At 35.2% G+C, this 12,525-nt stretch overlaps 1 protein-coding gene across 2 annotated transcripts in view; it reads right to left on the bottom strand.

The window, feature by feature from the left end:
* The window catches only part of itga6a (integrin, alpha 6a), an 84,097-nt gene that overhangs the window by 26,731 nt on the left and 44,841 nt on the right, over positions 1–12,525 (bottom strand). For both annotated transcript variants that reach the window (XM_039757631.1, XM_039757632.1), the window contains exons 2-7: positions 11,923–12,050; positions 10,248–10,327; positions 9,350–9,605; positions 8,589–8,720; positions 4,900–5,113; positions 33–226 (exon numbers count right to left, since the gene is read on the bottom strand). In XM_039757631.1, the coding sequence (XP_039613565.1) occupies positions 33–226; positions 4,900–5,113; positions 8,589–8,720; positions 9,350–9,605; positions 10,248–10,327; positions 11,923–12,050 (1,004 nt within the window). The remainder of the gene's footprint in view (positions 1–32; positions 227–4,899; positions 5,114–8,588; positions 8,721–9,349; positions 9,606–10,247; positions 10,328–11,922; positions 12,051–12,525) is intronic.

Below are 12,525 nucleotides of genomic sequence, written 5' to 3'. Positions count from 1 at the left end.
ATTACTATAATCCTTTAGTAGTCATACTGTACCTTGGAATCCATCTTGGTTAACGTCTCCAATGTTTTCAACAGACAATCCAAACATTGAATCTTTGGTTCCATTTAGTCTAATTGGTTTAACAGTATTCCACTTTCCAGCCTTATTGATGTAGACATAAACTCTTCCACCAATTTCTCCATCCCTGACAAAAAACTGAGGAGCCCCAACTACAAGATCTTGCCAACTGAAAAAACAAGAAAAATTATGTATGTGTGAGGGAGAGAAAAAGAGATGACACACATATAGCTACTGATTGGTATTTCACACCTTGTGCTTAAATTGCTTACATTTTTTTTTTTTTTAAATGAAAAGTACAGGTAACTGTTGTATAGAACCTTACAAAATATAGTATAGTTTCCTTAAAAAGGTACTAGGACCACCCTCAAAAAGGTACACTACTATAACAAACACCACGGACAAAATACTACAGATGCAGGTTGCACTTATATTTTAATGCAGGTGATCCATTATATAGTCCTACTGTGAATAGTTTATTTCTGGTGTGTCCCATTTTCAGGGATTTAGATAAGTCTATTATGTGGAAAAATACTTTCAACTTTTTTATGACAAGACTAAGGAACTCTTCAGTCTGATTTTGCTTCAAATGGTAGGTCAGGTTAAATATGCTGAATGCTCAACTGAAGCTGCTCTGTAAATTGGCATTCCAGACTTTCTTCTAACTCCAATGGTCACACTCAAGTACAAAAACTGATCTGTACCCTGACCTACTCAAGATATTCCATGCCATTCTCAGATATATGTGTTAAAACACTGGCACATTTATCACCTTAAACCCATTATTCAAAGGTCCTCACTTAATTATATTTGCATGCAACAGTGACATTCATGACTGTGTTGTTAATATTATTCAATCTACACTTAAACTACAACTTCCTATTCTGATCACATAAAAATTACATTTTTCATTCCTGCAATGCAAGTGATGCAGTTTTGTTAACAAGGGCATTATTAAAGATACCTAAAGGTTACTTTAAAGCATAGATCTTATGTCAAATCCAAAGGTGTTGTAGTTATTTATTGCCCATTTGTTAATGTAAGGAAAAAAATTTTCAAAGTTTAGACACACTATCCACAAACTACCATCATAGTCTCTTAATAATAAACAGGAGCAAATATTCACTATGTACATAATAAAACTAGCTTACTTGACAACTCCAAAATGTGTTCTGTTTTACATGTGCGCTAGCATGTTCTCTGATCAGAGACTTATATTTGATTGGCAGAATACTTGTGCAGAGCATCTTTAAAAAGCAGCCTTGCAAAGAATGCCAATGCTTGTTCTGCCTTATATAAAGCCTGGCGAGAAGATTATTAAGAAGATGGAGAAAAAGTGACCAAATAAAACACTGAACCACTTTTCTGACCACTTTAAACAAATATTAATGAAAAAATATTGATATATGTACTGAAAACAAAACAGCTTCCCCATAACAAGCATGCATGTACTGCAAAAATGAAAAATATGGACGTAGGAAACTATCAAGAGCTATTACATGGTTAGCTCACACAGCAAAATAAATAATCAACAAGGTCCTGCAGAGAATGGTTCAGTCAGTTGAATCCATCACTGAGTGTATACTCTCCAATTTCCAGGACATTTTTACACAAGTGGCGCAATGGTAGCACTGCTGCTTTACAGTAAGGAGGTTGTAGGTCTGCTTCCTAGGTACTGCCTTCATGGAGAGTGCATTGCGTAGTGAGAAAAGCACTATATAAATGTAAAGAATTATTATTATTATCTATACCAAGTGATGTCAAACCAGGGCAAAGAAAATTAATGCCTCTTCTCCACGCTGTGATCAAGAAAATGCTACTGCTGCCTGAAACCAATACAGAGAGACAGAGGAGGAGATTCTGTTCACAGTCCATCCACATCCTAAATGAAGACTATGCCTAGAGCTACATGATACCCTCTTATTAATTTCCTCACGTTAAGTTATTTAAAGTTATCAAGCTATTTATTTAGTTACAAATTTTTATTATTTTAATATACTGCATAATATTGCTGCCATTTAACAATGAATTTTATTGATGTTTATATAGTTGTGTATTAATGTTTATTCTTTTATATTCTACTTAATGCATAGTCTCAGAGTTGGGCAACTACGCACTTCACTAAATGCTGTACTGTATGTATAATTATATGTGACAAATAAAATGTGATTTAAATTTATAATGAAAATGGCACCCTGTCCCACAGTTGGTTCCTGCCCTGAACTCAATGATGGTGCAATATTCTTTGGCTTCTTGTGACCCTGAAGTGGGTTAAGTAAGTTTTAGAATATTATATTATTCATGTTGTGTGTCCAATTTTTTTATTAAATTGATAACTGCTCTCCATTTATATTTTCATAAAATATTTTGAAGAATCCTTCATTTTAAAAATATCCTAATGGTATAGCAGTATCATTTAATCAACTGAAATTTGGATAGAGTGTGCAAGAGAAAATGCAAGTAATCTGAAAGAATCTACATTATTGAATTTTTATTAGTGTCACTTCAGCAATGCCTCCTTTTAGAAATGATACAAGTACAGCTTCACGTCGTAAAAGCACTAGCTGCATTTAAACTAAAATCAGGAAAATCAATATGGTGGGTAAGAATAATTGAGAGCCAAGATAAATCCAGCCATCCATCCATTATCCAACCTGCTATATTCCAACTACAGGGTCATGGAGGTCTGCTGGAGCGAATCCCAGCCAACACAGGGCACAAGGCAGGAAACAAACCCCAGGCAGGGTGCTAGCCCACCACAGGCCAAGATAAATAAACAGCAATAATCTATTCATTGTCTTAATCCAGTTGTTCCATCTGAAGGTTGTGGGGAGCTGGAGCATATTCAATTAGCAATGGGTGCAAGGCAGAAACTAGTTCTAGATGGACATAATGCAGTGACTTGCAATTGTACTGCAATAAAAAAAAAAAAACAACAAACAAACGTTACACCACTAAGCTTCACTACAGTCAAAAAAATGTTGAAAGTAAACTGTTCAAAAGGTGATAGGGCATTAAATCTGAAAGAAAGAAAATAAGAAGAAATGAAATTCAATTGATTGATTACATGCCATTTACCATTAACACTACTGCAGAATGCCAGGACCTTTACCCTGTTCTAATTATTGGATTAGCCATAGTGAGTGTAAAATTTCCACACTCTCTTTTATTGAGTGTATTTTAAGGTCAGAGATTAAAGTCTTAAAATATTTCTCTTTTATAAATGCTTTGAACACAATACTAACATAAAAAGGAAGAGAACTACTAAAGGTAAGGAGTGGCAATGTGAAATTTTTCAAACTCCTCAAAAGAAGTAAAGACAAAGGTGACGCTAATAAATAAAGATTAAATGTGCAAAGGGAATACAAAGTAGGAGCAAATAAATGTGCAAAGGGAATACAAAGTAGCTGGAAGGCTTAAATTAACCCATAGCCAAGCCATCACTGTGGTAAGTACCGTCTGGTTTAGTAGTGACACAAAAAGGCACTGGTGCCCTGCATCATGAGAAGGTAACTTTTTAACCTCCTTGGTATTAAACCCAAGTCTCTCTCGGACTCTAATTCTATGTAAAAGCTGTTAACCTATTGTGTCTATCAGGATAAGCCGTTATACTCAAATGTACAGTGTTAAGCTTAAATTGCACTCTGGGCATTATCCTGCTGCCATCTAGTAGATTAAATAATATCATGAATGCATATGTGTTTCCCCATGTTATAGTAACTCATCAATATTCATGAGTGGGGCAGAGCCTTCACCCAAAACATACAATGGTATATAAACAAACAAAAAAACAAACTATAAAGTCAGTTTTAAAAACTAACTGAAACTGAACCATTAGTTGAATCAAGCGATAGTTATGACATTGTGAATTGGCCATCAATCACTGACACGGATGGTAAAACAGATGCATATGGCATGGTATGACTGAATCACTGTAATAGGTCTGGTGAATTCAGTCACATGAAGGTTCCCCACAGATGCATGGCACAAAGACAAAATCATTGCTATCAAGTGGAAGGACAAGAAAGAGGTTAGCCTGCAAGAGCTGTTAGCAATGCAGCATTTGTCATTGCTCATGTTGGGAAACATGGAAGTCACTAAGCCTTATGCTATGGTAGCTTTCAATAATAGAGGGGGTACATTTGGTTGTGCGGATTAGGTGTTGACATTTTACTCTCTCGTGGGCAAGCAAAAGAAAAAATGTTATTAGAAAAGTGACCAAAGAAACAGGCTTCTACTGTCCTGACTGCAACATCACATAGTGCAATGGTGACTGTTTCAAAACATATCACATAAAGGACATGTACTAAATTTGTATTGGTAAAGCAGTGGACACCAAGATCACCTTTCCTATTTTTTTTTTTACATTTTGGGACTGTTTTTCCATGTTTCTCCTACATATAACATTCCCTCTTGCTGAAAATAAAATCAAACTTTTTGGATAGTTTATCTGGGAATAAACATAACACTAAGGAGGTTAAAATGAAGTTTGCCAAAAATCACCAGACAAATGTAAAAACACCTGAGATCTGAAAATCAATCAACCTGTAGTTGGATAAAACAAAAAAAAAAAGCAAATACTCTGATATAAATTAAATAAGAAAAGAATGTGTGGTGTAAAAAAGTGGTCTGTAATTTATTTAAAAAAAAAAAAGATTTCAAAGTAGAAAGACAAGTAGTTTGTTTAATCTCGGAAAATGTAAAACGATAGGATGATGCAATATAGAAAAAGTTTCAGGCTGGAACACACAAAACAGAAGTAGAACATTAAAAGTTCAAATGTCATGGTTGTAATCAAAATGTCTTTCTGGAGCTCTCAAAAATTAATTAAAATTATCATACCCATCATTATTCAGGTCAACTACAGCAACATCATATCCAAATGAAGATGCCAATCCTTCTCCTTCTAGAATATACTCCTCAACAAGCTGCCGAGTATATTGTCCAAGCTTTTTTAACAGAACAACAGCTCCACTGTGATTAGCTCTTGGTGCACCGGCAACAAATGTCAAATTTTCTTTATTCGTAATGCCTGATCCAGAATCGAGAGAAAACCCTGCAAGGATAAATAATGTACATAACAGTGAAAAAAAGGCTCGACAATAGATAAATATACATAGTGAACATAGTGAATGAGCATAAATGGGGAATCATGCGATGCAACGAATAAATTTAAGAAATTTAGCAATATAGAAAATGATGGAGGAACCATATCATTCACACTATGCATTATTTTCATAGTTTTGGCCTTAAAGTAATTTTTACATGATGATTTTACACAAATTATTAAATTGTTTAAATGAGAAACATGCATGATATTGGCAAAAATATGTGATTTTTTAAACTGGATAATAAAGAAATTCAAATTGAAATACACATACACCTAAAGTAATACAAATGGAAATAAAAAGTAAAGGATTTTAAAAAAGATTGATAAAAATAAAAAAAAATCTAAAAGATGAATGGAAAAAGTGCCAAATAATTTCAGTTTTGCTTAATTTCAGACTAAAGGTAGAATGAACCTTCTGTCCTTTCCCACCACACAGTATGCTATGCAAGTGCTTTGGCACTTCAAAAAATCTGGGGTTTAGTAAAAACCCAAGTGAAATATCTTTGGCTTAGCAATATTACTACTCTTGGAGAGTTAACAGATGCCCCCAGGATAGTACTGCATATTTTAAGGGGACTACTGGATTCCAAGAAACCCATCCACCTATTACACATATTATGGCATATAAGATAAGCCCTCACCCTCCAATGCCATTTCAGCATCTGCTGGGATGAGTGCATACAGAGTAAATATAAGTATCGATATTAATAAATAGAACTGGTCCATTTATATAAGTAAATATAAGTAATAAAGAGCCTTAATGTCTGGTCACTATTGGGGAGTGTATGTAGAGATGGTACACTTCTACAAGCACTTGGGGGTCCACAACAATGGCAGGTGGGACTGGTCTCTTAACACAGAGGAACTATAGTTTTATTCTAGGTGAATGTGTTCTTTTAATGTGGGTAGAATATATGAAGGATGTCACTACGACTCTATGATGGCAAGTGCGATTTTCTATGCGGTGGTGGGCTGAGATGGTAATATCACTTAAAGTGGGTCCCACCAAAGCAACAAGCTAATTAAAAGGGCACGCTCAGTTATAGGATGCACTCTAAATACCCTGGAGGTCATAGCAAAGGAAACAATTAAAACAAAATTGAGTGCAATTATGAACAATGCTGCACATCCTCTCCCTAACACTGAAGACTTTCAGTGAACAAATTATTCCATAAGGTGTCAAGAAACACTACTGGGGCTCCTTAATACCAACGACAATACACCATTACAACACCTCACTGTGACTATCAAGTTTTCTTTCTTTTTAGTCATTCATTTTAGATACGTTTACCTATCCATCTAATTAAATAAATGAACATTGAGCTTCTGTAAAACGCCAAATGTCTCCCCGGGGACAAATAGAATTTTATTTATCTAAAAAAAATAGATTTTTCTATTTTTTCTGGATTTTGTTAAGGGTGGTTAGCTTTCTTGGTGCACATGTCCAACGACAGAAATTGTTTTTATGGCTAATTATTTGCAACACTCAAATGAAAACTTAAAAGTAAAATGGACTGGAATGTACACTTTGTCGCTGGCTAGGTCACAAACCTAAGTAACTATTTGCCATCACATCTGCGGATTTTGCCTGCTTCACAGGAAGAGGTGAGGACTTATATACAAACTGATCAGGATCAACATTAGACACACTTGTCAAAAACAGCAAACCTGCATTTTACAGAGAAAGAGAAAATAAGCTATGCATGACTGCAAAATTCAGTTACAGTCAGGTTTCAGAATTTTAAAGAAAAACTGAAAAAGAAATATTGTTAAAAATCATCATGATAACCTGCATACAATTTTCTTTCAATTCTTTTAAAGCATTTCAAAAATGTTATTTATAATTATAGAGTGAAACTTTATGCTTCTAGTATTATAGTCTCTGATGCCGTATTGCCGTGATAAACTAATCAATAACACACTGCTTTGATTGGTGGTTCTTTAAATGCATTTAAAACCATATTTACAAAATTACAACAATGTATTACAGCATTAAAAAAACTGCTGCAAAGTTACTAGGGGAAAAATGCTGAAAATGAAAGTTGACTAACAAATATCTACACAAAATCAAATCTTATAGATAATTTAGCACAACCTTGTATATGGAGACTACATAACTCATCATTATATAGGAATCAACAGTTCAGCTCTGTGAAAATAGGGCATTTGGAACTTGTTATTAACATTAAACATCACATTTGTGAAGACAACCTTTAAAACATTTCCAGAACATAACACACAGTGTGTGTCTTGTTGATGCTCATTCAATTAATAAAGACTACTCGCTGGTCTGTCTTTACTTTTCACTTTGGTAGTTTTGAGGGTTACAGGTTATGACTATTAATTTTGCTCTTGGGATTTAATACTTTTGCATTAATGTTAAAGTTAATACAAAATAAAGAAATATTTTTTTGCCATGGAAGTAAAGTAACATAATAGTAAGTGCTGCTAAAACACAATATATAATGAACATCTTTAAACAGACATGATTTGTTCAAACATGCATAAACACCGCCCTGCGGTGGGCTGGCGCCCTGCCCGGGGTTTGTTTCCTGCCTTGCACCCTGTGTTGGCTGGGATTGGCTCCAGCAGACCCCCGTGACCCTGTAGTTAGGATGTAGCGGGTTGGATAATGGATGGATGCATTAATACTTCTTCGTGAAATGCATCATATGACCACAGTTTAAAAAGATTTACAAAATACAACAAAAGTAAACATGCATCATGGGCATTTTTGAGATCCCAAATTCCAAAGTAATCTAAAAAGAAAACCTCCTCAACAGATACTACTCCGTTTAAAAATGTCAGCTCTTCACCGCCTGGTATGGACAAAGGGGTTTGTTGTCTACGTGTTTAAAATGAACCACAACAGCCTTGCAACAATTCAAGTTTCACGCAGTATAATCTCATAACTAAACTTTTTCTTCTAGCCAACTCAAAAATAATTGGTTAGGCTCCTACACTGATAGTAAAGATTGACAATTCTCCCCCCACACACGCTAAAAATATTTCAAAAGTGTATTATTTCATATAAACATCTTAAATTTAGAACTCAGAATACTTAGAATTTAGAATAGAATTCCCTGAAGTAAAACCATTGGGCAATTTTTCATTTTATACACTTTCATCCAGCACCCCTTTCAATGCAACTCCACCAACCCAAACGCTAAGCACATTATTGCACATTGAAAATTTAGACTATTCAACTGCTAAAGCTGAAGATGACTTGCAGCTCAATCTATTTTGACTCTGTTGAGCACTAGAAAGCATTTCCTGACTGAAATTATGCATCATCATTTTTCACTTCACACAACATATGATTTGCAATAATGCCCTTCTCCTTGAAAGTACAAACTTCAAGATTTAACACAGAATATGGAAGGTGTATTCACCCTATGAAAAAGCTGTGCAAAATGCATACCTAGGTAACTGTTTGCTGGCACTGGCACCAAGTTTTCATCAAAACGGTTCTCATCTCCAACTTCATAGGGACCATCCTCAAAAATATCCAAATCCAACAAAGAGCTATTCTTCTGCTCTACTCGCACAATTCCTGGAGTGATGGATATGAATGATAAATGGAAAAAGATTGTGGAAAATGGACACAAGATGGAAAACATTATGCATGCAAATACATAATCTAAGTGTGTACGATGACAAAATAAAATTTAAAATGTTACAATTAGTCATGACTTAAAATATACAAACAAAAAAGCAACTCATGATTAATGCATTGGCAATGTCACTTAAAGGAAAAAAAGGGGTAAGCATTTGGGTTATGGAAATGTGATTATGGCAATCACCTATGCTTATTGGAGGTATTCAGCAGGTTCTTCGGAATTTACTTATAAACAGTAAGAAAATTCAAAATACTGGAATTTTACATTTTGATGCTGTCCAATTTTGATGTAATAAGTTACACCACTTCAGAGATGTTGGTTACTACAACATTTCCAGGATTTTCTAGCTTTCACGTTGTTTTGCATCTCACCAATCACTTTACAGTTAAATAATTTAACCCCAGGAGCAACCCTTTTCCTTTTTTTGCTTACATTATCCAATTTCACCAGTAGATGGCAGCAAAAGTCAAGGATTACATATTACACATAGCGGATATGAACAAGCCAGGCAGTTAACAGAAAAAAAAAAAAAAGATTTATACAGTTTTACATTGTTATATACCTTTCCAGTTATAAGTACCAGGTGCTCCAAAAATAATGTAGTGATAATCTTTTGTAAATGTTGCAGAAAGGCCTTGTTGGCAAGACCCAAACCTTTCATGACCTCGCAAACGACCATCACAGAATTTCCAGTGACCACCATCCATCTCATCATGAATTTTGAAATCCTCACTGAGGACATAGCAGCGGCCAATAATGTCCCGAGACTCTTGGTCCGTGTTTACAAATTGACGCTTCTCGTATCGGTGAGCACATGTCTGTAACAGAAGCATTTAAAATGTAAGAAAAGTGAACCTGTTCCAAATTATAAACAAATATTTATACAAAACAAAGTCACACAAATACTGCTAATGTTTAAACAGGCTGAAACAACTTACTCCTTAAGACAATGCTATTTAAAGCAAGATACACTATTAATATTGAGATTTAAAAGAATATATACATATACAGTACACGCAGCTCAGAAAAGAAATTCCCTCTTAAAAAAATAGACTTCTAGAATTCAGTCTAGAATGGTTTTGATACTTTCATTAGAACAGTTAAAATTCTGCTTTGATTATGGCATTAACTATAAAAAGCAACTTGGTTCTGCTTCTATAAACGGAATATATTACTACTTCTTCTTTCGCTTGCTCCTATTAGGGGTTGGCACAGCTGATTATGTTTTTTTCCATATCTTCATGTCCTCTGCATCTTATTCTGTTACACCATCTACATGCCCTCTATCACCAAATCCAAAAAACAACTTTCTAACAGATAAAGTTCCTCACATGTGCTGCCTATGTAAGCATTAAAAAAATAATTCAGTTCTTTATACAGTATATGTGCACACACACACACACACACACACACACAACCACCCATCCCTGTTAGTTCCTTAATTTAACTATTATGCTTACCACAATCTTTCCTCCTGGACCCTGACTTTGCACTACTACTCCCATCCACTGGTTTTCCTTGCTTTCCTTTGATGGATCAGCTGTTTAAATAAGAAGGAAACAAAATCTTACTTTAAACTTTTGAAATGCTGCACTGAAACTCACACCTGCTTAGATGATTCATTATTGTAAAAGTGGTTTAAGATGAGGCAGCTTACATACACAATGTAATCCTCAGCAAGTACTGTATATTTTATCTTTGCTGTGTAATACAATTACATTTTGTCTTTTAGCTTAGAATACCTTGAAAATTCTTAAAGTAAAAGTACTGCAGATATTTTTAATGAGAAATCACAATAGGCATTTTCTCACTGCAAAAACTATGCAGTCTCTGGGTCACTTATGGTACCTGGCCACTTTCATTTGTTGCATTTCCACGGCACAAAAGGAACTGTAAACTTTATGCAAAATGTATTATACGCAAAGAAGAGTGATGTGTGATCGAAGAGTTCATATGGGACCCCCCAATCTTACTGCTTTGAAGCAATGCTAACTCTACCCGAGATTTTTGCTTCAATGTGGTGTGCATGTTGAAGAAAGACGTACTGCGAAGTGCAGAACTCACATCTTCAAAATAGCTCTCCAAACTTCTAACAGATTTGTAAGATGGCGTCAGTGCTTGTGCTTATCCAAACAGCACAGGTTATCATTCATGCCTCACCCATGACAGTTTCTGGTTGAATGAAAAATGCATACCCTGTAACAGCAGCTATAAAAAAATAATAAATTACCAGGAGCTACCTAGCAGGAACAACAAATGGCTGGAGCTCCTATGGTGAAAATGCTACTAATGTTTGAGTTTCTAAACAGTCCCTGGTGCTTGAAAAAAGGTCCAGCGGTAGGAAAGCGCCTAATGTCTTTTACTAGAGTGAAGTATTTTGTGTTCTGTGATATGCTTAGCAGGTTAATAAGATAAGCAAAGGCCACTTAACAACTTAGAATCATCTGTTAAGGCTACGTCACATTATTACTGCCTCTTCTATAAAATTTCCTGTCATAGCATTCATTTACATAATCTTAGCAAGTCCAAGGAAGTAGGCAGCCTGTTCCTGTGAAGACAGTCTTGTAACATGCCCATCAAACCCATTTGTCTTTAGTCACAGTTGTGGGCTTGTGTGCATAGGAACGAACAACCAGTGGATGCTCATCCAGAAATACATTACACATAATGGAACAATGAAGAATAAGCAATGCAGGGTTTTGGACTTCACAGACAGAAAAGAAGTTTGTCTGTCTCTTGTTTTATGTACATTTGTTGTTATTGTTGTGTACCACAACAGAATGGAAAAAAAGGAAAAATGGGCCGATACTGCAGCTAAACTCTCTGTATCTGTTAACCCTTGATACAGCACAGACTCTGTCAGGCACTACAGTATTGGTGGTCTCAAAAAAGGGGCATGTGTGACAGTGATGCAGTCAGCAAATTTAACACACCACAAAATTAAAAGCCGCATAATGTGACATTAGCTTTAGAGAGCTAAGAAGATTGGAGGACCCAAACGTTTTCATATTGTTAGCATTTGTATGTTTATACTAAAAAGTGAACTGTATGATTAATAATAATGACAAAAATCAAAGCCATATGTAAAACATGCTCATTTAAGCAAATCTTGGGACAGATTAGAAAGACACTCACCCTCATTGTCAAAGTCAATCCGTTGACAATCATTTGGCTGTGTACTGAGTTGGCAGCTGTACAAACCACCTGTTACATTTGCCTTTTGTTTGGATAAAGCTTTTGCTCGAGGTGCTCCAACAAGCAAACTATAAAAAAATAAAACCATAAAGATTGGTTAAAATGCTGAATTTGAATTGGAAGAGATTGACTGATCACTGCTCAGTATGTATATATACTAATAAGTTAAGTTACAATTGAAATTTAAATCAATAGCTTTAAATAAGTCATACCCATATCATTTTACTTTACTGGTAACTCAGTCCCAGCACACAAGACTACAGGTAAGGCAAACAAAGCAATTTGTAAAAACCAAAAAAAAAAAAATAATAATCGAGTTGGAACATGGACGGTTTCATAAAAGTAAGTTAGCCAGGGGAGACCTACATATGAGAAGAAAAAAACAAGATGGGGCCATATTTTGATTCTCAGACTGCTATGGGTGAGGCAAAGGAGGAGTATAGGAAGAAGCACCTTTGGCTCTTTCTTCTATCACTGAGTACTGCAGAGTCTATGATGGAGCCAGAGTACAGAAGGCCCTTCTTGCACCATGCAAGAACGAAA

This window comes from Polypterus senegalus, chromosome 6 (genome assembly GCF_016835505.1).
Source record: "Polypterus senegalus isolate Bchr_013 chromosome 6, ASM1683550v1, whole genome shotgun sequence".
Taxonomy (NCBI): Eukaryota; Metazoa; Chordata; class Cladistia; order Polypteriformes; family Polypteridae; genus Polypterus; species Polypterus senegalus.
Note: the sequence above shows the minus strand (reverse complement) of the source record. Positions and strands in the feature narration are given on the sequence as shown.